Source organism: Camelus dromedarius, chromosome 13 (assembly GCF_036321535.1).
Source record: "Camelus dromedarius isolate mCamDro1 chromosome 13, mCamDro1.pat, whole genome shotgun sequence".
Classification (NCBI taxonomy): Eukaryota; Metazoa; Chordata; class Mammalia; order Artiodactyla; family Camelidae; genus Camelus; species Camelus dromedarius.
In genome coordinates this window covers 70,651,137-70,678,350 of record NC_087448.1, presented here as the reverse complement: position 1 = coordinate 70,678,350, position 27,214 = coordinate 70,651,137, and the positions used below count along the sequence as shown (strand labels likewise).

The window sequence follows — 27,214 nt, the reverse complement described above, 5'->3', positions numbered from 1 at the left end:
CTCGAACAGTTCTGGACAAAGGCTTTATGTGTAATATGTCAAGTCACCAAGTAGAGCCAGCACTGCTGCTGAACCGTGCACACGGCAAGTAATGCTGTTAATGGGTCCTGGGACACCAGGGGACCTGCTGCACATTGCTCCAACGAGCCAGTCATAGCAAAGCACGTTCCTTACTGACCACACGGCTCCAAGGTTTAGCTGTATCCACACGTGCTTTCTTCCACCTGCCCATGCAGATGTAATGCACATCTCAAGCTGGTTATTAAACGTGCTACCCCTGCTGACGAGGACCGTCCTCTGCGCTGTGCTGGTCACTCAGCCTGGTCGGCAGTCTGGCTGCCGGAGCTCTGAAGCCACTCAGGAACCGGAGCCCTGCACCAGCCCCACCGGCCGCCGAGTCTCAGTGAAGCCGGCGTCTGTCAGGGGAGCTCACGCTCCTTCCTCAGGACCCGTGACACAGGCTCCTAGGCCACTTCCAGCGCAGCCTGCCCTAGGCTCTTCCCCAACACAATACTATAATCCTCTACAGTTCATTTGCGGGTCCTATATGTGTTTTAAAAATCACTCATTTTATTGAACAAATACAGTATGAGCATATATCCAGGCATCGTATGGCACCAACAAAACAAATGCATTAAATTATCATTTTAATATGTTATTTTTAATGTTATAAAACTTTTTTTTAAAAAAGCAATACTCATTATAGTACTAGCATCCTGCTATTTGTGTGTGCACGTGCTCAAAACGCTGTCGAAAAGAAAATAAGTAATAAAAAAAAAAAGAAGAAAAGAATCATTATTAGGATAAGGGCAAACGGGAAGAACTGTAGTGACTGTCAAAATGGATTCTCGAGTGATCACTAGTGATACGCTAGCCAAGAGCACACCCATCCTGGGAGAGCACCGAGGTCCTAACGGGAGACAGCACTGCTCTGATGGGAGCAGGAGGTGGCCCCCGAGGGGCTCCTGGGTGAGAAGGGCGCCCAGTAAAGAGCACGGGGAACTGAGGACGTGGTAAACATAAAAAGGACGCTGGGGACAAATTTATGAAAAACTACACAAAATAGGTCACACAGCCACTCGATGGCCTTAAAAACCAATTCTCTTCCCAAACTATGAAGTATGAATAAATTTTAACTATGGTTCAAATAAATGTATTAAAATACACGTGTATCTCACATACTACATATTTGCTACACAGAAAAGACTAATTTTTGGCTAACTCAATTAGATAACATTTCTCTAACTTCCGTAAAAAGTTAGACAACATATACTATTGTAACATGTTGATTATTAACCAAAATTGTACCATAAACTAGAAAAAATTTTAAATCCTTTCCAAATATAGCATTGTACATTTATCTCTCAACTTTTCACCAGCTGTGAGGTCAAGGAGAGAAATCGCATGACAGAAAACTGTTTCTTGCAGGTGCCCAGACTTGGTGGCATCCCCATTCTTCCTAACTTGCACATATTAATTTGCAAAATACATAGCCCAGGAGATCTACAAAATATACTAAATATACTTAACAAATGAAAGACAAAACCCAAAATGCAGGAACTGTATCTACTAAGTAAGTAAGAAAAAAGTTAATCTGTCTTCTTAGAAACATTTCAAAACACTGTTTTAAAGGCAACCCACAGATTAACAGCAAGGTCCTACTGTACGGCACAGGGAACTGTATTCAGTATCTTGTAGTAACTATAATGGAAAAGTATGTAAAGGAAATTACGTGTGTAAGTATATGACTGAAACACGATGCTGTGCACCAGAAACTGACACAACACTGAAAACTGGCTATACTTCAGTAAAAAAGAGTAAGAATTAAGAAAATAAAGGCAATTCAGAAAAGCAAACAATGCCTATTTTATACGTAATTTTAAAAATCCTTACAGTTCATCCAGTTGAACAGTAATAAATATTAAGTAAAAAAGCATAAGGGAAGCAGGCAGTGAAAACAGTCTGGGCAGGAGAGAGTCAGGGGCCTGCAGGCCCCTTGGAGCGCAGAAAGGATGGCCCACCCCTGAACAGGAATTATTAACACGGGAGACCAACAGAGAGAAAAGTTTCTTCAAACTGTACTACATGCTTCTCCCGGTATCTGTACAAAATACTACTTGACTCTTCTTTTGGTACAACTTACTGCAGAAAGCCTCTGGGAGGACCAGGCGTTCCCTTCGTAACAGACAGGTTTTCCTCAATTATTTCTCCTGGAAATCTTAGCCACTGGGTGACAGCAAAGTTCAATTACTAGAAGAACGACCCTAACCAGACCTTCAGTGCCGGCTGGCAGGTGTGGTGCTGCGTGTCAAGGAGGCAACGTCGCCAAGTCTCAACGTGAGACTGTCCTCAGGCTCCTGATGCGTGGCCCTCAGCAGCCACTTGCCCCCTTCGCTGCTTCTCACCCCTCAGAGACACCAACGGGGAACATACAAGTAACCTGTGATGACACCCCATCAGAAATGGCCAGGCTGTCCTGGGAGGACACTCGCGGCTCCTCTGGGCTCCCGCTTAGGGCCCCCCAACCCACCACCACCACCACGTGGGGTTCTGCCAATACGGAAAAATGTGCACTGTGATCTTTTTTTAGGTTTAACATTTTTAAGGGCCCCTTTGAGTCCTGCTCCAAGTGCTGAAAACTCATCTCCTTCCACACTCCAGGCTCCCCACCATCCAACCCAAGTCCTCCCTTCCTGCCCCCTCTCCAGCCCTTCCTTCTGGTCAGCCTTCCACACAGACACACGAGAGACATGTCTCTCAAATCCTCACTCCCCACCTCTGCGCCCCTCCTTGCTGCGGATTTACCACTTCTTCCCACGGTTTCTCTGGCCACAGTAAGAGGGACCAATTCTACTTTCATTATTTTACACACTCAACAAAAACTGGCATTTACTGCATGAATAAGCAACCTGGGGTTCTCATCCACACACATTAACTGGTACTGAAAACTCTCAAGTCTACGCCATTCCTATTTTTACATTAGTTCAGAAATACCGAGTCCCAGCTGTGCAGTGACACTGGGAACTGGCTGAGATGAGAGACATGGGCACACCGCACACAGACAAGCACAGCCACACGCTGACAGCGACAGCAGTGAAGGAAGCAGTGTCGGGTCCCACTGGGAAAGACTCTTCCTTCAGAGTCTGACAGAAGCCCCAGACAGACGAAGGACGCCCCCCAGGGCTCAGTGAGCAGAGCAAGTGGGGGGCTGCAAACAGACCGAGAGCAGCTCAGCTAAAGCCCTCTGCCGGCAGACAGCGGGGTTCAACTCAGATGGGAAGCAACTGCATTTGAACAGGAGAGAAGGTGATCTGATTAGTGCTTTCAGACGAGGCACAGGACAAGACCTGGAAAGCAAAGAAACGCAGGACGGCCCGGGGGTGCGGGGCCGCCTTCAGGGATGAATGACAGGGTCTTAAACGGTGACTGTTTACCAGGTAGGCAAGTTTTATACAGTTTTTAAAATCCCAGCAAACCACCACAGGAACTCAAAACCAAAACATTAGAAACAGTCCAATGGATAACCGCCCCCAGCAGCTGCACACCCCCACCCTGACACTTACCTTCCGAGTCTCAGCAGGCGCATCACCCCTCCCCCAGCACTCAAACTACAGACTGCTGGGCCCTCCCGCACCCTCCTCCCACCGAGACACCCAGCCGACCCTCCGCATCTGCAGGCACCGGATCCAGGACCCCGCAGGTACCAAGTCCAAGGCTGCCCAGGTCCCGTCTACAGAACGCGGCAGGATTGGTGAATAATCTACGCACACCCTCCTACACTTCAAGTCATTACCTCTAAGCCACTCATGACACCGAATAGTGTTAATGTTACATACATACTTGCCTGCCCATGGCAAATTCAAGTGTTGCTTTTTGGAACTTTCTGGGATTTTTTTCCCCCAGAAAATTTTCAATCCATGGTCAGTTGGACCCAAGGATGTGGAACCTTGCAGAAACAAGAGCCAACTCAGTCTGTTAAACTCCCGTCTGGAACCCGAACAGCCTGCACTGACACTGAGGACCCTGCCCAGTCCCACGTGCAGGGCTGGGTGGAGATGGTCTGTGTGGTCCCTCTGTGTCCCAGTGCTGACTCAGTCACTCCTGCACTTAAAATAACTGTCCCGACTCCCAGGCACCTGGCGGGTGACAAGCAAACCCCAACACCTGCAGCAGCCGTGTGACCCACACCTGCCTCCTCTCCAGCCTCGCATCCCGCCCCGGGCAACCCCAGGTTCCTGCTCACAGACTCTCCCCTCAGCGCTGTGACCTCACCACCCACAGCCCTACCCCCTCCCTCCTGAAAGCCCACAATGGGCAAATCCGTACTCACCTTTAAGACTTGCTCAAAAGCGATCACCTTAGTGACGTCCTCCCAACAGGAGCAGACACTCGCTCCAGAGTTTTCAGAGCATGTCCCGGCTGCGTCATTACACCCACTGGTCTAACAGTTTGCTCCCAGCTCTACATACACCCATGAACTCCAGTTCCCAAGGGGCAGGGGCCAGACTTGGCTCATTTTTGTGTTCTCCTTGGTAAACACACTCTGCCCTAGAGCTGGTGTCATTCATTCACTACAGAAACATTCAATGAGGACTTGTCAGGAAATGAGGATAAGTCACTAAATGATGGATAAGGTCCCTGCTCTCTCAGAGCTGACATTCTGAGTTAAATGAGGTAAATAAATGAATAGGAAAACTTCACCAAAGTTTTAGGAGAAATCTTGTATGACAATAAAGCTTTTCAGGACTTAAAATATTAAATATTTTATGAAGAGAATATCAGGCAGATAAACAGAAGAGAAAAAATAAGTAAAATGTGGACAATGTGTACAATTTACTTCCTGAGAACCGGCAGACCAAGCCTTTCTGCGGCACAAACACCAGGTAATTAAGGATCCGACAAGAAAGACCTCACCCTGACACCAAATGGTGGTGAATCATACAAACTTAACAAATTCCAAAGTTCAACCTCAAATTCTTCATTTAAAAAGACAAAAATAAAAAGATTACATAATTAAAGACCATGTAACAAAATTCTGGGATTACAATCACGTTAAGAAAAGTTTACAGCTACTATTCTACACCAGCATTGCCCAGAAGAAAAATGCAAAACAAACAAACAAACAAAAAAAAACCTTTTAAATTTCTTAGAAGCAACATTAAAAGGGGAGAAAAGCAGATGAAATTAGCTTAATAGCGTATTTTAATTAACCCAATATGGCCAAAATATTACTTCAACAAGCAGACATACAAAAAATTGGTATTTTATTTTCTTCACACTAAGTTTCTGTAACTGTGTATATTTTACACACCTAATTTCAAATGGTGAGTTGTCCTCCATACTTATGGACAGGTTTCACTAGTTTAAGATACAGAAGTAGACTCATATACTCAAACGTCCCAAATATGCTTGATACTGTACTGATTAACTGAATATCAGGTAACTACAATAACATTAAAACTTACGCCACAATCTCACTAGTCCCATTCCAAAGATTCAACAGCGGTCTGTGGCCACTACGCTCGACGGCACAGCTCCAGTGGCAGACTCACTGCACCGCGTACTTCACAACCTCGTCTCCTCAGCACAGACTAAACCAGACAGGCTGCTGTCCCTGGATCTCCTGAGATGGCCACTTTCTGGTCCCCTGATCTAAACCAGTAGCTGTCATTTTTTCTCCACCCTTATGACCACATGGTAAGTTACCTGAAACACCTGTCACTGTTTCTCTGGGTCTAGAACACAAGGGCGAGGGAGCTGCGGGCTGGTCTGCGTGGTGCACAGCTGTGTGCGCAGGGCCAAGACCGTGAGGCACGGCTTAACTGTCAACACAGCAACTGCTGGAAACCAGTACTGAGTGTTCTACATGCCGCTAAGCTGTACATCGTACTTACATGACCTACAAAAAAGAATGGCTAGAAGCTGGTTGTGACGGGTAGTCTCCTCCCGTATGGTTCAAGTAAGTGCAAGATAATTCAAATATGAGATCTGTATTTTCAGTCAACCCAGGGAATATTTCATCCATCCATTGGTCTGAAAGATCTTAACATGAGCCACTACCCCTTACTTTTACTTTATCTCCAACACTTCAAGCACAAATACGATACAGGTTAACTTTACTCTTCCTTACATACAAGCACATCATACTGCAAAGCAGAAATGGAAAATCTGAATATGTATTTTCTCTGCCGCACTTCCCACCCCCAAAGTGTGGAGCCTGTCATTTGTGCTCAGGATCCTCCTCTTACCAATATTTTAAAAGATTTAATAGGTCCAGATAAAGGGCCACTAAGCATAATACAGAGTGAAGAAGCAAGAAAAACAAGATCCTTTACATTTTCCTAACAGACCATCATGCATAAATCCAAACAGCAGCAGCAGATCATAAAACTTTCAGAGCTTCCCAGCAGGACATGATGGGGCTAGGTATTGGCGGGGGTGCCACGGGAGCACAGGGAATCATAATCTGAATCAGGAAACTTCAGTAACACACAGACTGGGCACACATACCCAAGAACATGTCCTTTTTCAAAATGTATCATTTTCTGCATTCTCGTGCCTAGAAATAGTGAAGCACTGACTTCTGCAGATGCGCGGTGCTCAAGTACTGACCCAGGAGTTCAAACCACTTCTGGGTTGAAGAAAATTAGTGATAAATAACTGAATAAGAAAAACAAATGTATCTAGAAATTGTAACATGAATTTTTTTTAGAAGATAGACGAAACAAAGCTTTACTCTCATTAGCCTGCAATGAGAAATCCTGTTGGAAAACAGGTTAGTAAGACACCTTGGAGTAGAAGCCCTGGGCTCCCAAGGAGCAAGGAACCTAACTCTTTAACGAGGATGCCTTCCCTGATCACAGAGCCACACCCATCTCTAGTTCACAGAAACTGAAGTTCTTGGTCAAAGTGGATTTCCTGGGGAAACGGAGAGGGCGCTGTGTCAGGGTCAGTCCGTGGGCAGCAGAGCAGAGAGGCGCCCAGCGCACATCTGGATTGTAATCAGAAACTCGTCTCCAGAACTGTTTCCTTTACAGATATTTTTGGCTGACGTTCACCACAATGTTGCAGAAACTACCTTCTGAGAGGCTTAGAAGGCTGCAAACCAGGTGGCTGTTCCTCTGCACTGACACAGTCTGTTTTTTGGAAGAAACCCCTGCCAACACGGCTACATGCCCTCATCACGGACCAATTTCATTATTCCAATGTACTATATAATTCTGATTAGATTCTGAATCAAATATACATGTAGCGTAAATCTTTGTAAGGTCTCACGAGGCAGGCTGTAACTCTTCACATTAAAATTACTTAACAATTCCCATTTATTGAACTTCTTGGTGGGAATCACTTTCTAAGTGACTAACAAAAATGGAAGCTGCAAAGCAAAGGAAATTACATTTAATAAACACACTCATGGTCTTAGAAAATACATTTATCAAATCTTTATCTTCAATCTAGAAAAGGAAACAATAAGCTCAAAGAAAGCCCAGGCCATCATTTTAATCCATCAAAATGGTGTCATTCTGCTCATATTTACCAGGAGGGGAGCAGAGTCAGGGAGGGTTTCAAGCCACGTGAACCATCCTCTGGCACAAGCACGTTCAAATACACTGACACAAAAACAAAGTATTACATTGTTTCATTCTCATATTGGCAAGGATACTGAAAATGAGCTAAGGTGAAAAACCTCTACGAAATTTTTAACGTTTTTTTCTATATTCCCTCCTCACTTGAATTAACTAGGTTTGTGAACACAACAACAAAATCCTAGTTCAAAAAGAGCATTACATAATAAATACAAATTATGTCTAAGACTCTGCACTCAACAGCAGTGACATCGCCTGGTCAAGACTTGTCACACTGTCAGCAGGCCACAGCTGGCAAATCTGCGTGTTCCAGTTTGTCTCAGCAACTGCACAGGGTCCTACACAGGAACCGGGGCAATCATTCATGCCACCACCCACCAAAATCAACCAACCAAAAATGGTACTGTGTCTCTTCTGAGTAACTCTCTAGAACAGAGGTTTTCAAAGTGGGGTCCCCAGACCCAACGTCAGTGTCACCGGGAACCTGCTGGCAATGCCCACTATTTGGGTTTGCTGAGACCTGCTGAATCAGAAACTCTGGGGTGGGGCCCAGATGCTGGTGTTCAGAGGAGCACTCTAGGTGACTCTAAGGCCCACTGAAGGGCTGTCCGAGCTGTTGTACTGAGTTCGGAGCAGGGACTCCCGCTGCTGTACCTCAGCCCTGGGAAGGGCCGGGACAGAGCAGGGGCCCACAACACCTAACTGATACAACAAATAAACGGTACCGTGAGATTCTGAAAGACACGCCCCTCATAAACTCTCTGTGACTGAGAAAGCATCATTTTGTAGACAGTTACTCAACTATTATGCTCAGTTTCCTAAACTGCTGGCTCCATAGTTATTCCAGTGTTTAAAATATTCTAACCAACTTAGAGAATTAACATTATAAACTAAATAACCACGGAGCGAGGTAAGGCACTACTGCCTCCAGCACTAAAACGGTCAGAAGTCATTCAGAGCGAACTATGGAGTGAGGTTGTTTGCTTCTTCTCATTACATCAAAAACACCAGGTAACATCTGCAAATCTAAGCAGTTACACATTTGGTATGAATTTACATTATCTGATAATCTAAGGAGGAGAAATTAACTAGAATTATTCTTGCAAAATGTACAATAAAGTAAGATTTCTTTTTTTCTCATACATTAGATTAAGATTAATTTGCAGAAAATAAATTATTTAAACAAGCATACAAAAATAAAAATCTACATAACCCAGGCGGAACGTGGCAAAGACAGTGATGACAGAATTATATTTACACAGTTCTTCCAAAACCCCAAAACATACACAATATCTCATTCACAGAAGTCCGGCTGGTTGACATTTTGCATAAAAGAAGACAGAACTCCAGGAAGAATATGTCTCAGAGATCCGGTCACAAATGACATGAAACATTATGGACTTCTGTGTCTACTCATTTAAGTTTTTTCATACTACCTGATATACATAAATTTTCTAACTTGAAATGAGATGTATAACATCTAACAAGAATGAATTTGATTCTGCAATGACAATTCTAGAGCTAGAAACAAAACACAGGTATAAACGTCAATTCTAAAACCTTCCACATTAATGCACTTACAAGGAGCATTTATGGCATAAGGTCCACTTACATTACTACTGATGCAATCAATACAGGGCCCTTACGCTTAATGAATAAGTACCATTTATTGAGTATATGTTTTTTTTTTAAAAAAGAGCATTAAAAAGAAAAAAATCATGTATTCAAACTAAACATACTTCTTAATTCTACCTAATCCTAGTAATTCCGGTCTTAATTTTGAAACAGAAGCGCCTCACATGAAATTGGGGTGATTATATTCCATGAAAAGATTGAAATTTTATTTAGAAACATAATACCACCTCTTGTGAAAGTCATTTCTTTAATTCAGAATGACAAATTAAACAGTAATTCTAACAAGATTTTTAAATAAACAGTCAACAAAATACAGTATCCGTTGCAGTATTATAATGGTGATTTGAGTCATTAATACAATATACTTGAAAAAGAATTTTTAAAAATGTGTATTATGAACTCTGGCTACATTACTTTAAGAAATGCAGTACCCTTTCCATCTTAAAAAAAAGCTTCTCTTATTGAAAATAGTGTAAAACCAAAAAAGTACATATTGCTAATTCCACCAGGTAAACAAAAATATGACATAATAAGTTTCAACCAAAAGGAACCCTTAAAGATATTTATAATCTAAACATGGTTTCATAGAAAAAAACAAAAGGTCAAATAATATTCCCAGGGTCAGAAAGCACTCTGGAACTTTAAATATTCAGTCATATAAGATTCAAACTTCAACCATTAGTACTGTTACTCAGTAATCAAGAAAACAAAAGAAAATTTCAAAGTATTTTTCCTACACTCAGAAGATAGTGCTTTTGATTCAAAAAAAAAAAAAGCTAATACAATATATAATGCATAATCCATATTTTAAAGATCAGAAACTATTAAAATAGTGAAATTCTTCACTATTTCTCCAGAGAGACATTCTGTAAATTACCTGACCACATTCAACTGGGATATGCACCCTTCATCTTCCACAACTGGGGAAAACGCTATTTCACACGTGCTGAAAGTGTTTCCCTTTTTACAAATTTAGTAGCGAGGGGTTCTGGAAAGGAAATAAGGCTCTTGGTAAAGTATGAAATGACGACTCTCAATTTACTTAATCATGATTTGTTTACAAGGAACACACCAGGTGGGGCTACACCACCAGAGATGGCGGAGCAGTGCCCCAACCCCCGTGAGCCCACGGCTAGTGTCTAAGTAACCTCGCCAGGGAGGGAACACCCACCACTGCTGAATCTGGGGCTCAGGAAGGGGGGAGGGGGGGTTCACTACTTTATTCTTGAAAGCAAGAAGTCTGACTTTAAAATCACTGCTAGCCTCTCAAATTTAAGGAAAAAATTTTAACATTATTAGATCTTGTAACAAAACTCAACACACACACAAAAAAACATTTAAATACTACACTACTCCCCAAAAAACTCCATTTTTGCAAAATAACGTGTCCCTTTTATTTCTGACTAGTGACATTTAACACTAAATATCAATATTTTTAAAGGTCTGAACATACATTTGATCACATTCATTCACAACACATTTCCTCTCAATCACATATTTATGTTCTTTCTCTTTTAGAATCTAAGTTACAATTATAAACCCAACCCCAAATTATTAATAAGTGACTATTAACCATTCACAGTAACATTAAGCAATTATTATAGACTTTACATGTAAACATCAAGTAACTGAAATACTCAACAAGTCTGTTTCTGAGTAAAATGTAAAGGTATAATTTAATCAGCATTTAGGAAACGAGCCAATGTTTCAGTCACGGTCATTATTGATAATTTCTATTTCCATTAAATGGCAATTTTAGGTAAAGCAGATTATTTCCCCCCATTATTGATACTGTAGGATTAAAGGCAAATATTTAATCTCTTTCAAAGAATGCTCAGCACTTATTTTAAACAGAAAAATCCAAAAACTCAAGCAAGAATAACAAATAGTTATAAAATACAAATGAACCAAAAGTCCTTTAAAAACTGGATCTGTCAAGAATCAAATACATTTATTTTCAAAATAAATAAAAATGGGGAAATTGACAAAATACATTGCTGAAATAAAAGTTAGGGAAATGGGTATTCCTTTATTTTGTGCATATTAATAACAGCATGAGACCTAAATCCTGCAGTCTTTAAAGCCAGTGTTTCAAATCATTACACAAAAAGAAACATAATAGCGTGATCTTGTAATACTAAAACTGTTTCATATTACCATTTTATGGAAAGAATCATGGGAGCATGTATAACAAATCCACGCTTACCTAGAAAAGCTAATACTATACTTTTATACCTACCAGTTTTAAGCAAATGACATTCAAATGTCTTCCTTGGTATACTAATCCACAAGAAAAATTACAACTGATTGAGCCACAAAGTTGTTTAACTATTAAAAAAAAAAAAACACTAAAAACTGAGTAACTAGGAGTTCACAGATTCTCCACTTGACTGTCACTCAGAAGCTGACTGTCCTCAGGGTACACTTGACAAGCACTGGAACAAGGGTTTTCTTGATGCAGGAAAAGGCTGTGTAGAGCTCTGTTCTTGGAGCCAGAGTGAGCCGGACACTAGAATGTTCAGGAGACTGGGGCATCTCTGTGCAATGCTTTCAAATGTTCTTGAATGAATCTCACAGAATTTCTCAGCCTTAGTCAAAGTTAGCTTGGTATTAACATCAAAGGATAAAGTTTCTCCCAATCTTTTCCCACTATGACACAAAATACAATGCTAAAAATTACCTAAAGATTATATGAATAAAAATACAGATGATGGGAAAGGTATATTTAGGTGGAACAGATCTCACTGTAAAATTACAGCTGATGTTAAAATTCCCTCCACCACAATTAATGGTCACAAATTAAATCCCACTCCCTGCCAATTCATACTCATGGAAAACACAACAAATAGTCTTTGAGTATTGTTTTATAATATCCAAATCATTTTTTCAAAGATTTGCCGAAATCAAAAAAAAGACTACAAATTTTAGAAAACAATTCCATCTATGCTGTTGTACCTATAAAACAGAACATAAAAGGACGTAAGAAGAATGCACCTCATTGCGCTTTGCACACAACTGCTTTTATGCAAGAATTTTTTTAAAAGGAACCAAATTTCTTTCTTGCCAAGGTATGCCTTCCCGCAGAAACAAAAACCATGCAAAGATGAGAGGTAATATTTACATACTGTTCATTTAAAAACAGCACATTATTCTTCAGAAAAATGCTAAAAGCATGGTATATTAACACACTGAAACGTTATGTGAGAAATAACTACACTATGACCAGTGGCGGATGCCTTATATTTGTGGTTTATGTTAAATATGTGATTCCTTAAATGTAATTTTAAAGTAAACACAGCTCACACTCAAGATTTAAAATATAATGAGAACTTTGTTTTGGAATAAAAATTATAATGTGGTAGGATGTTTCTCCCTACTACTGAAAGTCAAACTTCAAACGTGTTTGACAGTAGAGGGAGCTAATCTGATTCCAATCATCTAGCCATTCAAAGTTCATTCTGTTTTGTAAAACTGCCACTTGAGCACGGTACTCCCTGGAGACAAGGACACCTAACCTGTCAGACAAGTTCTGCAGGAGAGACTCCCGACTACAGGAGAACATGTACCACAGGCAGAAGAGCCACGTCATCTTGAACACTTCCAGAAAACTATACACTCAAAAAATGCCCAGTTTCTTCTAAATCACACAGCAAATCCTCACTTAACATCCAACCTAACAGTACTGTTTGATTTTAAAGAAAATTTAAAGTGTAAGATCTAGATACTGACATCAAATAAAAAATGGCAGATAAGATTAAAAATAAACAATCATTTTATAAGTAATAGATTTGCCTTCAAACAGTTTTTTTTTTCCAAGATTCAAAAGATTTATTTGAAAAAATCAGCACAGGACAAATATATCCTTAATATTCCTCCTCAGAATATTTGAATACTCAGAATCTATATGAAATGTAAACAGCAACTCTGGTTTCACAGGACATCAATGGTGCATACAGACGTAGATTCCAGCACCCGCCCTCCCCAAGGTACTACTCTGTCGGCCCCTCACTGACATCAGTTTTCACTAAGCTTCTATTTTTAGGGCAACTTGCACAAACTAAAAAACAAAGTCATTTTTATTTTTAAATGGCTGGGATTAGTCAAAGAAACCAAAGTATTACTGCTACAGCAAAGTTTAGTAAACCTTTAAGAGAATACCACTAATAACATTTTTAAATTATCCAAAATGATGTCTTTATTGAGATTAACTACACAGAATTCACAGTTCTAGGGCATACTTGTATTCAGCTAAGTCACAAACACATTTGAACATTCACAATGATGCGTGTCATCATTTCCATTCTAAACTACAAAGCTTATGAATGAAGAAAATACAAAAACCTCAAGTTTTACAAAAGAAAAACTTTAAAGTCTACATACAATAACAGTAAAACCATTTCTTCTAGGTAACAAGTAAAAGTGTAAAGGCATACCAATGAATTTTTTTTCTCTAAATAGCCAGGAATGAAAGAATGTTTAGTATCTACGACGCTTATTAGGGCCTTCAAAGTTGCTCCCTTGGCTCCCTCTGCCAAACCCCCCCGGACCACCACTCACGGGACCTACACCACTCATCGGCGCTTGTGGGGTTTCAGAGCCCGTTCTACTACCCATGGGCGATCCCATCTGAGACGGCGGTCCTTGCGGAAATCTATCATTGTGCTACAGCACCACACAATAAATGTGAAGTCCATTTGGAACACGCCAAATACAAGTGACAAGAAAAATTGGCAAAATCCCAAGTGGTGGTGTCATGAAGTTCAGCAGAAAGTCCAGCAGAATCAGGAGACACATAGAAGGAAGAAAGGAGCAATTTAATTAGTTACTACATAAAAAATAAAAATTTTTAAAAAGAAGCATCTGAATGAAGAGTTACATACTGCTAACGTTATGGCCCAATTTCATAAAGTGAATGCCATCTTAAACCTAACTAGTTATTATCACAGTATTCTGACTTTTCTCTGTTTCAAAGTTTAAACTCCATGTGACAGTCCTATGTAATAAAAATACTGTTGTTTAAAAATCAGAGAGAAAACTGGGGAGGAACAGCATCACACTGTTTGTGTAATGTAAAAGCAAACACAGAAACTTCAATAGCAACGCTTTTTAGCACAGAAAGCACTAGTACAAACACAGCTAAATTTTCAGCATAAACACTTTTGAGGTGTTTTTCTGTAAAGACTATTACTGGGAAAATAGATTTAGTTCTAAAAAATTGACAGCATGTACTACTAATAGCAGAATTAAACATCTGAATTGTGTATTTTGAAAAACTTCACAGTAATAACCACATATATTAACCTCAAAGGTTGACCAGAACTCCCCATGTGCAGTAGTAAAATGTCACTGTGAAAAAGACCAAGGGGGATATTTGATAAATTTATCATTGCAGTGGGAGGTGTGGAAAAACAAGCCAATTACTTTTACTCCTAAGTTTCTGCGGATGATTCATTATATGCTACACAAAAACTTAACCAAAGAAGTACAAGTTTTTACTAGCTCTCAGACATTTTACTATGAAATAAAGCCTCCACTGAAGGAAATGGGTACACTGAGTATCATGCACCACCCTATCACAGCAGGTGCAGTTATCACGGCACTGCCTCTTTACCTAAGTAAACACTCACTTTAAAAAACTGTTAGCATGTCCAATTTGTCTAAATCTGTTAAAGACTGCATTTACAGTAAGTAAGTTTTAAAGCAGCAGAACACTGCAGTCATCAGTTCTAGCTCACACCTCCCCTGCTCGCATCTCTGCAGTCAGGAGGGTCTGGAGCTGACGGCAGGTCTGAGTCTGGCTGGCAGTGCCTTTCTTTCTTAGCAGCAGTGGCGCCTTCAGATCCGTGGTTCCAGAACTCAACTGCCTTTTCAAAATACGCAATCAACCAACTTCCCTTATCTAAATGTTACTTAAAACAACCATGAACAAAAACAAAACAAGAAAATGTTTTACCAATAAAAGCCTCTAAAACAGTGATAGACTTTGAGGGAAATGAAAAATGGTTAGTCCACTGATACTCAAGTACAGTATGAATTACAACTGTAAAGCATTTTTGTAATAACCCACACAAAGATATCTTCACACTCTCAAATCAAGACATGAAATTGTCTACTTCAAATTTAGTAACAAATATAATTAGTAAACCTATAGCAAGAATGCAACAACGTAAATTTAAAATATAGTTTAAGCTTTAATGTAAATTACTTTACAGTTAAATTCTCTGAAATTAATCATAAGTGATCTTTTTATCAAAAACATTTACTGAAACCTGTGTTTTCACACGTATTGGAGTTTTATACCCCACCAAAGGTAAGGAGTCCACACAGGAAAACACAATCACGAAATATCTGACTGTTACAGTGATACTGGTAAGAAGTATATACAAATTAAATTAAAAGCACTATAAAAATAACTGTAATTAATATCTGTATTTGCTATAAGTACTTAAGTACAGAAGCATGCCATGGATGACAATCCTAGCTCTCACGGTAAACTGTCTCTCATAAATTAACATCTAACTTCACAAAATTACCTTTTCTTCACTGGACACGGATCTTTATGTTAAGTGTGAAGTTACCTTTGGGGCAGAAGTCTATTACTGAATATAATCACAATAATGTGTGTGATACATTACCACTGCTCCATTATCTGGCATCATTGGAGTTCCCATATTTGCAGCTCCTTCTGGCCCCATGGCAGGACCAGGGCCCATTGGTGGGCCAGGGATAGTTGCTCTGTTGTTCATATTCATACCCATCATTGGAGGAGGACCTTGGTTCCCAGCAGGTGCTGGGCTAAACGCATCTAAGCAAAACAATCTATACTTAGAGCTGTCCTATCTTAGTTGAGTAAACATCAAAAATTTAACAATACTTAAGCAATCTACACAGCAAGACTTATCAAAATCATGTTACTTCCTTGAGAGCAAAACACTCAATTATCTACTCTGTACAGAGCGTTACATTCGCTAAACAAATGTACATAAAACAAATGAGACAACTACCAATTATTTTAGCACACTTGAGCCTATAAAGGCTTGAAAGATTTTTTTTTTAATCAGTATTATTTGCTGTAGACTGCTTTTTAACCAAATACTCTCTTACAAGTGGTGACTACACTACCGGTTTAAATTAACAGCAAAGGATTAGCACTTAGGAAAACACTTAACTTTCTTATAGTCATAACTAAAAACACTAGCATATAAATTGCACTGAATTCTGAAGAGAGAAACCATTTCCTCTAATATATTAAGTTCACTGTAAATAATTCTTGACTTACATAGTTACTGAACATCTCCCAAAATTATAGTAGGTACTGTTTAACTTTATGTAGAAATATCCAATTTAAACCAAAAAACTGAAATGAGTCATCATGATAAAACTTATTTCTAAAAGTAACTGCAACCAAATATAGATAAAATATTAATACAGCTATTTGAATTTTTTTGACATGCTGAAATTCTGGAAATGACAACAATCAAACACTTCAAATTTTTTCATCAAAAGACATCCACCTAACTCACATTAACTGCAAGAGTGTTTAAGCTGTAATAGCACGTATGTTTATAATGGCCTCAAACAACATTTTTAGGTTATCTTTGAATTTTTTCAAACTATTCACACTTGTTTATCATTAAAAATTCGTAACAAAGACTGGCTCTAACTTAGGAGTTTTCTTCTAGTATTTCATTACCTAGGTCAATTTTATGACACTCAGAACTCAATTTCTCAAAAACACGTAACAGGAGTTGAAGTTTTCACTCAAACCCACAGCTCTACACAGTATCGACTGCAGCTCAGCTCCACAGACGGCTGAGTCCAGGGAGCAGCTGAGAGGAGGAAGTCTTGCCCCTGCCAGCCCCTAGCAGCCTCCTCCTGCTCCCTCTGAACCCGGCCCCCAGGAGCCCAGCCACTTCCTAGGGAAGGAAGTGTTCCCTCAACCCCAATGCTCTTGCTGATAAATCTATACTTTAATTATCCAAGACTATTATTTCTATTCCTTTAGCATAGCTACCAACAAATTTTTACTAGACTTCCACAACATCTCCCACAATGAAAATGAGGAAGGGTGGAGACAGTATTTAGGAGGAATCTTGTCTCAACTTTCCCTCAAAAAGAACAGATCAAGAATTGGGTTTTGTTTTATTTTTTTCTTTTTTAATAGAACATAACTGTCACACTTGTGAGGTTCAAATATGACTATACAAGTATGGGTATAATAAAATAAATAAAAAATATTTCTATCAAAAATTGGGACTCTTATTTTTAGTAATTATGTCTTCCACCACATGGCTATAATTAAACTAAATTTAAAGATCTAAGGAATGCTATAATTATCAGGCCCCTTGAAAAGCAGTTTTGTAATCTATGTCCCACTTGATACACTGGTAATACACCAGAAAATCTACTGCCCTGTTCCGTCCGTGTAATTTGATAGGGTGTGCCAGCTCAGCAACATAACAGCAACATGAGCTGCACAACAAGGACAACTCCATTAGGAAAAAGCAGAAAATTAAATCGAGTGGACGTTTGGAGGAGCTGACTAAGTGCTCAAATGTAAGTAAACATGTTCCTCTGGTGAATAAAACACCATTAAAATTTTTAATTCTTGAATTTCTAATTAAATAAAGAATCTAAAGGTATATTCCCATATTTCTTCTGATAAAATTGCTTATCAAATAAAAAGAATGTTTTCAAGGTCTCTGAAATATCAGAAGTTTTTCAAGTTTGGTTCTGATGTTAATGACAACCTAATAATTATAAGGACATTTCAAACTACCTGCAATCCGTACTAATCTCACACTGAAAGTCCTTAAAACCACCTGGATTATATTATATACCATCCCATAATATACTCTGAAAAAGACATAAATACTGAACTATCCGTACATTCATTATACACTCAGCTGTGCTTCTTAATTTAAAGCTTCTCAAGTACTCTTAATTCACTAACTTTTTTCACGTACCCATTACCCATTGTACTAACTTCACAACTACACTCTTTTTGTTAAGGGCCATGTTTTGTGTTTCCTCTGCACACCAGAGGTGCTCAGTAAGTACTTCCTGGCAGGTGAGAAAGGCGACCAGGCAAACAACAACTGCGTTAAAGATTGAGATTCTCTGACTGGGGTGAGAGGCTGGGGGCGGGTGGAGGGCTGACCACGGAAAATGCTCGATCCACACATTAGATGCCTTCAGACTTCTCATTCCGTACACTGCAAACACACTTTCAGTACAGTGTGGATCTTCTCAGTGGGTGCACATGTTACGCACACTGTAATGTTAAAGTAATATAATCCTTACAACAATATGTACATTTGAGTTACAGAAAAGATTTTGACCTCAGCTTCTGTGGGACAAGGTGAAATTAATATATAAAATTTAATTATTTACCTAATTTTCAAATGTATGACAATTCAAATTTAGTAAGAACTATGAAAACAGCCCACACTTACTTTTCCCTTAGCTTATTTACTTGATACTGCTGCCTGACAGTCTGGTATTACAAGCAATCAGTATTAAAGACGCTAATATAGGCACTTTCTTAAAAAACTTTACAACAACTCTAAAGATACACATGAACCTAAATATGCAAGACACATCTCATGTACTGACGTGTCGCAGTATCCCCCAAACAGGGCATTTCTGTGAGCGATACTGCGGGCTAGGGCAAAACAAGTTAAGCCTTCAGTGAAACGATCAAAAATAGCTTCAAAGTTCCACAAAAAGTTACCTTAAAATAGAACCTTATAAAATACTCTCAGAAAGTTTAAAAACACAACTCAGAAATTTATCAAAATTCCAAGGTTAAGAAAAAAAGTCACTGAAGGCATGAAACTTAATTTTTAGAAATGCAACCACATAGCTGTGTTACACCATGCAATGGCTCAGTTAAGTTTCAGGTTACTTATCAAAACCTGGTTACAGGTTTCTTTTGTTAAATCTATTAAGACATAAATACATCTTTTAATCTTCCAATAAAATAAAAATGTTCTTTCTAGGCATATATTTTTAATATGCTTGTATTTTTTCTCAATTTAATAAACGTAAGATATTTCACCATTCACAAATGTTTTCAAATTTTAGTTCGTTACTCATATGTAGATGCCACAAACAGCAAGTACACCTTCCCAAAAAACGACAAGTAAGTTACAGAAGCCTCCGCTTCAGATCCCTACCTCCCATGTTTATTGCTCCACGGGGACCCATATCACCCATTCTCATTTCCTGTTCTCTCTGTAAGTAAACATAGTTGTCACAGTCAACCTATCGATCTTAGGACTTTACATTTCCCATCTAAAATCAAAAAGAAAAGAACAAATTGGGACATCATGTTCCATTAAAATATTTTAAAATTTCCAACATCATTTACTTAATCAGAATACTGAAAAGAAAATTCAGTCTCCCAGGCTTAATACCCTCCAAGTGTTTGGAGCACCAGTGTGTACTGTCAGATTATCAATGAGTCAGAGTACATAAAATCACAGACCGTTTCTAATGCTCTTATTCCATGAATCATAGACACATGCCTCGGTTACAAGAGGAGAAAAGCCCAGTAACGATAGCCGCCAGGACCACCTGTTTCTTCCTCCCAGGTCTCTGGCGTCTTAAACTGGAAATGACCGTTCCCACTTTTACATTTCAAACTATCCAAGCATACAACACAAACAGCTGTGGGGCACTCAGCTAAAAATAAGGTTACAGGCAACTTTCATTTTTGAAATATTGTAATTCATATTCACACACACAAGCATTCCTTCATCGAGGATCTATGGATAACACCATCAAAGCCTGCACTACACACAAGCAGTTACTAAAAGCTCAACGTAACGCTGCTTCTTTTACTTGAACAAAGATTTTACTTGGAAACCTAAATAAAAGTGTTATTACACAGTTGGAAAGTTCTGAAACAAAATGCTCTTGAGGTTAACTATGACAAAAAAGGCCATACAAATGAACAAAATGTGTTACGTTTCGTACAGAAACTACTTCCTAAAAATTCATTTACCAACAATAGTTATACAGAATTAACTTCAATGAAACCTCTAGGTGAATCACTCAATATATTATGATTGAAATTTGCACTATTATTTAATAATCTTTTCCAATCAGACAAGTGTGTTAAATGCAGTAATCATAAAAAACATCCTGAGGCAAAAGTAGTAAAGAAAGCATAATCGTTCTACTTTTAAAAGCAGTTTTATTAAAATGGGTTTATTTAAAAAGAATATAAAGTGAATACATGTATGTAAATGCATGACTGGGACGCTGCACTGTACACCAGAGACTGACACGTTGTAACTGACTGTACTTCAATTTTAAAAAATTAAATTAAAAAAATAAATAAATAAAGTGGGTTGATTTAAAACACTGGTGAAAAGCACCTATGAAGCTAAAGAAAGGGAACTAAAACCCTACAATGGATAAATGTCACTAAGCAGCAAATCAACTGTCCAGCTACTCTAATGGTGATGCCTCAAAAAAGTAAATCTTTAATGAAGCTATGGCACAAGAAACACACCACTTACACAGTATTGTGAAGAAATGTTAGCATGTTATTTAGAAAATTTTAATACCAAATCTTTCTCAAAGCTGCTTTTTAACTTTCCTAAAAATAAATGTCTTATCATAAAACATTTGACTATCAATGGATACTACTATTAACTGGCAAAAAAGCTAGACTATTTGATAAAACTGACTACTGATAAGATACATAATTTTCCAATTACAGGGAAAATGCTATTTATTCTACAGTCACACTTAGCACTTTTATCAATAAATCAAATCTAGTTCCAATTTCCTTGACACTAGAACCTACCGATAAAGTGGAGACTGTTTCAGCATACACCAAGTGTTCCAGGTATTATTTACAGTAGATCCTTGTTATGAAAAGCTGGTTGCACTAGAGCAACAGATAGAAAAATACATGGTTTGAAGACCCCAACATTTTGGGGGACAAGGATTTAATTTCTACTTTTACTTTTGATTTGCCTTAACTATGCCAGATTAAGAATGCAATATCTAACCAGCAACAGAGAGTAACTATTAACTGTCTCACGGAGACTTCAGTTTTCAAATCCCCTTCATACTCCAATGCCTTACCTGAAGGTCTGAGATTCATGGGGGTGGGGATGAGGCGGAGACAACCTTTTTACTGTCTCTTTATAATCTCAGCTTCACCTGTCACTTTCTGAAATAACAATGCTTAGAGCTTTATTATTCACAAAGTTCAGTATTTTTAAAAACTTCTTCTATTACTCTATTTCCTTCGTTCACAGAATTCTGTGGAAGGCATATTAACACACTAAAGAGATCTACGGTTTTCAGTCAGCTATTCAACAGTGGCCATAACATTTCCTTTTTGATGCTCTATTGTAAACTAGTTCCAGGCCTAAAATACCTTTCTTTAAATAAGATCATCAGAATGTCTTACAATAATCCATGCGAGTATAGCGTATCACTAGGTTAAAATGACAATTCATGCTGTATACATACAGCATTTTTCACTGAACATACACACACTCAATTTAGGAATGCTGACATTTCCTTAAAGAAAATTGCTGAATACTACTTTACATAGCTACACGCACAAGATTAAGAAAGAGAGATGGTATAATTAGATGACAAATCGTTTTTTAAGTATTTTAGAGCAAAAAGTTTTCAGCTTCCTAGTCATGTCTTAAGGATGCTACTGTAACTTTCCATAAATCCACTGCTACAGACTTTTGGTAAAATGCGAGGCAGAGGTACTATTTAAGGGTAGTGTCATCAACAGAAATTACAATATTACTTCTCATCATAACCTGATATATCAATATCAGTCAGGAGAATCACCGATTCTCTGTAACTGTGTACTCACCCAAAAACCAATACACAAGGCCCTCATTTCTTCAAACTACTTCTAATACATTTTAAATCAGAACTGATACATACTGTATATTTTAATACAATGATTGGAAATGATGCTTTATTAATTACTTTACCCAAAATTGTGGTTTTACATGCAATAACTTGTATGTAAACAAAATCTCAAAGAATGCAGTGCAGTAAAAATGATCAAGCTATGATGAAAACTGTTTTAGTTAATTCAATACATCCTCACAGCAACTCTGTCAAGTAAGGTCTACGTTTATCCTATTTTAGAGATCATAAAGCTGAGGCACACAGCCATTCAGTAACTTACCCAGGGTCACACATACAGTAAGTGGTTCAGCTGACTATAAAATTCTGCCAAAACAGAGTTCAAAGAATTTTCTCCTTCACAAGACACCTTCATTTTTCAATAATTCCAATAAAGACTAACAAAAGGCAAGATTTTTTAATGAAGTTTTACAATGTTTACAAGAACGCATGCCTTCTGATTAAATGAATTATGCATACATGCTCCTGAAAGCTGGTCACTGAAATATGCTTAAGTTCATAGCTGACTAGAAAAGACAGCAATGCATGACTGATCCCAGCCCCGCCCACCAAAGCAGGGCTCTGCTGACGGGTTCTCACGCTGTGGCTCACGGAACGCCAAGAAGTGCACAAACTATCTCATGTCTCACTACCATGAGAACAGTTATAACACTGGTCTAATTGGACTTTTCACTCGAGACACTCATGAGGATGGTGCAAAAGCAACAGTGAGCAAAACCCCTGGTGTTTTAACACAAATCAAGACACTTGCACTCAAGTTTTACTAGTAATCACTCTATTCTTCACATTTCATTACAACTGGTTAAATAATTTCAACTATGAATACCTGGATGAAGCAGTAAAAATTATTATTAAGTCACTATCTTTGGGTATGTCTTTATTATTCTAGGCAACAAAAAAGGTACATAGATAAAGCACTTCTGCTCATTCTGAAGTAGAGTGGTTATCTCAAGAAAAACCTCCTGTGACTGGGTTGCAAGCTGAATTAAGACACATTTTCCTGGAGCAAAAGTTTACTTGAGATAGCATCTGACAAACAGATTACTGATCTGTGTATCTGGCAGGCATTTTCTGATGAGCTCAGTGGTGGATATTAAGAAATGTAATTTGTTTTTAGTTCTGTATAATAATGGATCGGTATTTTCCAACATGACATGACAAACCCCGTGCGCAGGTAAAAGATCCATTCAAAGGTCAAGGCAGACTGTGGATTCTACTGCAAAAGGGTACTTTTACGAAACTATTGCTTGTAAAGTTTTACTGCAGAATCAAACAGGAACATTCACAATTATCTGGAAAGGTTAAAATATATCAACTTGTCTCCATTTAATAATGACCTATTCATGTGAAACCAGATTTTCTTCATGTACTTTAACCAAAAGAGCATTTTGCAAAAGATGGAATGAATGCAAAAGCAAATATGGGAAGTCAGCCATTTCCTTAAAGTCAAACATTAAACAGATTCACAAAACAGTGAAGCACTACCACTCTTCCCACTACATAAAGCGGAGCATTAAAGAAATTTGCAAAAAATGTAAAGTTAAAGCCATTCTTCCCACTATAACCCATTTCCTTTCAAATTCCTCTTTTAGTTTCTATTACGGTAAACACTGATAAAACCTAAACGAAAGTTCTTTGGGGTCTTCAACAACTTTTAACAGCTTATAGAAGGATTTGAAACCAAAAAGTTTGATAACAACTCTTTTTAAGTTCCAGTCAGCATCAGTGCACAAAAATGTAAAGGAGCATAAAATTTGCACTAAACCAATACACTCCAAAGTGCAGAACTTGACTTTTTTTATGTAGAATATTGATTTTGTTCCTTTAATACTTAATATTTAGGATATCAATCTGTGATTTTGAAGACATTTGGGGGTCCTTTTTTAGATAACCTGATTTAAAAAAAATAAAATGGTGTCAGTATCAGGCTAAAATAAGGTACAATCCGAATGCCTAAGGTTTAAGAGACAGTGGAACTAAACAAATACTGACTTTCCATAACGATCAACTGGAACCACCACCAATGACAAGGTCTGTTCAGCTAAGACCCTGATCCATCTAAATTCTTGTCTGAGTGAACAGAGTCTTAACAGCAACAAAAACTACTCTTCTTTAATTTGCAAACACCGCTCACATAGAAACTTCTAAGGATTGTCTAAGGATCTCCATGTGCCACTTAGGTTCCCTGTTATAATAAAGAAAATACTAAAAATCATGGTATAAAAATACTGAAACAGAATTTTTAAATCTTCCAAAGAAAATATAATTCTAGAGAAACGTGTAAGTTCTGGCAAGTAACAATATTCAATCTTTTCTCATCATTAAATATTCGTAAAATTTTTCCTAAAAATAAATTACTTTTAGGACTTGAAAATATGTATTTTCCTTTACTAGAGAAGTTTACATGAAAGAATAGGATTATTAGCTAGCTAGTCAAACGTTCATTGGAGAAATTAAGAAGAAACCGTCAATATCTGAAAAATACTAGGAACAAATACAATATATTTAAAAGTAAAGAGCAGAATAAAAACTAAATATGTAAAAAAAAAAAAAAAAAACAAAGGTAAAAAGAAAAGAAAGAAAAGCAAGCCACTCTGCCAAAAAATTACTCATTTAAAATCTGTTGAGATACTGAAAGGTGTACATCAAGAAACTAATCTTTTAATAAAATAATTTTAAACTAAAAAGAAAAATAAAACATGTTCCCACTAATAGTGCTCAAATAGCATGTAAATTTCCAACATAACCAACAGACAATGCTTGAAGACTTAACATTTTTAATGCAAGCAATCAGAAACATACTGAGCTGAACGAAACTGCTCTGACATTTCATCATTCGTTTGTTTGTTTAGGGCAGAAGTCAGCAGACTTTTTCTATAAAAGGCCAGGTAAAAAATACTTCATCTTTGGAGCCGTGTGGTGTCAGCGGAAATGTCTCAGGTCTGCTGTTAAACGAAGGCAGCCTGGATATGTGAGCAAGTGGACGTGTGTTTCACTAAAACTACCTGTGAGGTCAGAATGTCATGTAAAAATAAAACTCCCCAGACATTGTATCACTAACTGCTATGTGGGGAGGTGGAAAAAAAGTTTAAGTGACGTAAGAAAATCTTTAAAATATATAATCCATGGTGGTTTTTTTCCCTTCAGTCTGAACACATGCATTCCAAAATTTCTGCACCCATGAGTATTGAGGTAATGTTCCTCAGTTTTATGATTGCTAAAATGGAACTTTACATCACAAATCGTTAGGAAACTGCAAATTAAAAACTAGATACCATAACACACATAGTAGGAAGTGCAAAATCCCACACAATGACAGCATGAAACGCTGGTGAGGCTGGCGAGGACGTGGAGCAACAGGAACTCTCGTTCATCACTGGCAGGAGTGCAAAACGGTATGTCCGCTTCGGGAGAGAATACAACAGTTTCTTACAAAACTATACATACTCTTACCATATAATCCAGCCATCATGCCCCTCAGTATTTACCCAAAGGAGCTGAAAGCATGTCCACACAAAAACCTGCACGTGGATTATTTGTAACAGCTTTCTTCAAAACTGCCAACCAAGACGTCCTCCTTCAGCGGGTGAAGCGATAAACAAGGTGTGGTACCTCCGGATGATGATTATTCAATGTTAAAGAAGAAATGAGCTATCAAGCCATGAAAAAACACAGAGGAGGAACTGGACTTAAACGCGTATTACTAAGAAGCCCCTATGAAAAGGCTACATCCTATGACATTCTGGGAAAGGCAAAAATATGGAGGCAGGAGAAGAATCAATGACAGCCAGGGACTGTGGGAAGGGGTAGGGCCTGGGAGGTGAGGTTACTCTGTGCGAGACTATAAAGGGGGCAGGGGCCCTGACCCAGAGAACGCACAACCCGACGTGTTAACTATGAACTTGTGTCAGGACAGGACAGCGGATTCCCTCTGTGCTATGGGAATCTGACGGCAAAGGGGACTGTACGTATGGGGCAGGGGGCCGGGGGGAATCTCTGTACCTTCTGCTCAAATTGCTGTGAAACTAAACCTACTCTAAAAAATAACCTTTATTAAAAAAAAACTTTAAGATGTTTCTTTTCAAATAACAAATTATATCTTAACCTATATCACAACTTTGAGTTATGAAATAATAAACATTTGTTGTTAAATACCAAATCAGAAATAGAGGGAACCACAAACAGAAATAGTAGGCTTCATTCTTAGCTTGCCATGCCCATTAAACACACACGCCTCTTAACCTACATTCACTCAACAGTGTTTAAAGCCTGGTTCAGGTAACTGAGTGAACAGGTTGTTCTGATGTCACTGTCAAATTCAACTGACTACGCAGCAAAATTAACTGTTACTTTTCAATACGCAGGGTGGCTTTCTAGTTGAAGATGAATTAAATGTAACTACATATATTCTAACACGCATCAGGAGACAGAACGGAATAAATATTATTTAATTGTCTTAAATAAATTTCTATTCAGCTAAGAATTTTATTTTTAATCTATATACCTGAGGAACATTTTCAAGATTATCACTTTCAACTGTCATGCCAAGCTCCCTCTGAAAAGCTATTTTTTAAAACTGAAATTAGTTAGAAATGCTTACTCTTCACATTCAGTTATTTTATCCCAAACTCCCAAAGAAATCAGCAATAGTGACACCAGCTACAATACCGACGTAACACGTTTAACAGCATCTCACCCAGGCTCACGTGACGCTGCCGACGGGCCTGCACCTCCTCCCCTGTAACCTGCTGCCCAGCGCATGTCCACACCAGACTCGCAGCAGCTGCCGCGACTGGACAGATTAAGGTACAGATGAAACAAAAGGACAAACTTAAGCATCACAAGTGGCAATTCCAAACTGGTCCCATCAGCACCCGAAAGCAATTAAATCACATGTTCCAGTGTATGAAGAATTAAGTACGTGTTCAGTATTTAGTAGAGAAGAGCACCTTTGTTTGTTTGTGATACTAGACATTAAACTAATCATCTCAGTGGTCTACCAGAAACCTTCACATTCTAATTATATATTGTTTCTCAGTAGATCACTCTTAGCAACAGATTTAATACACATT

At 38.3% G+C, this 27,214-nt stretch overlaps 1 protein-coding gene across 2 annotated transcripts in view; it reads right to left on the bottom strand.

Annotated features, from left to right (window-relative positions):
• Positions 1–13,398: 13,398 nt before the first annotated feature.
• PSPC1 (paraspeckle component 1) overlaps positions 13,399–27,214 on the bottom strand; it is a 53,030-nt gene continuing 39,214 nt past the window's right edge. The window contains exons 7-9 of one of the 2 annotated variants that reach the window (XM_031465676.2): positions 19,400–19,457; positions 15,857–16,026; positions 13,399–13,883 (exon numbers count right to left, since the gene is read on the bottom strand). In XM_031465676.2, the coding sequence (XP_031321536.2) occupies positions 13,698–13,883; positions 15,857–16,026; positions 19,400–19,457 (414 nt within the window). In that variant the 3' untranslated portion in view covers positions 13,399–13,697. The remainder of the gene's footprint in view (positions 13,884–15,856; positions 16,027–19,399; positions 19,458–27,214) is intronic. The other variant, XM_064493302.1, reaches the window with a different exon arrangement.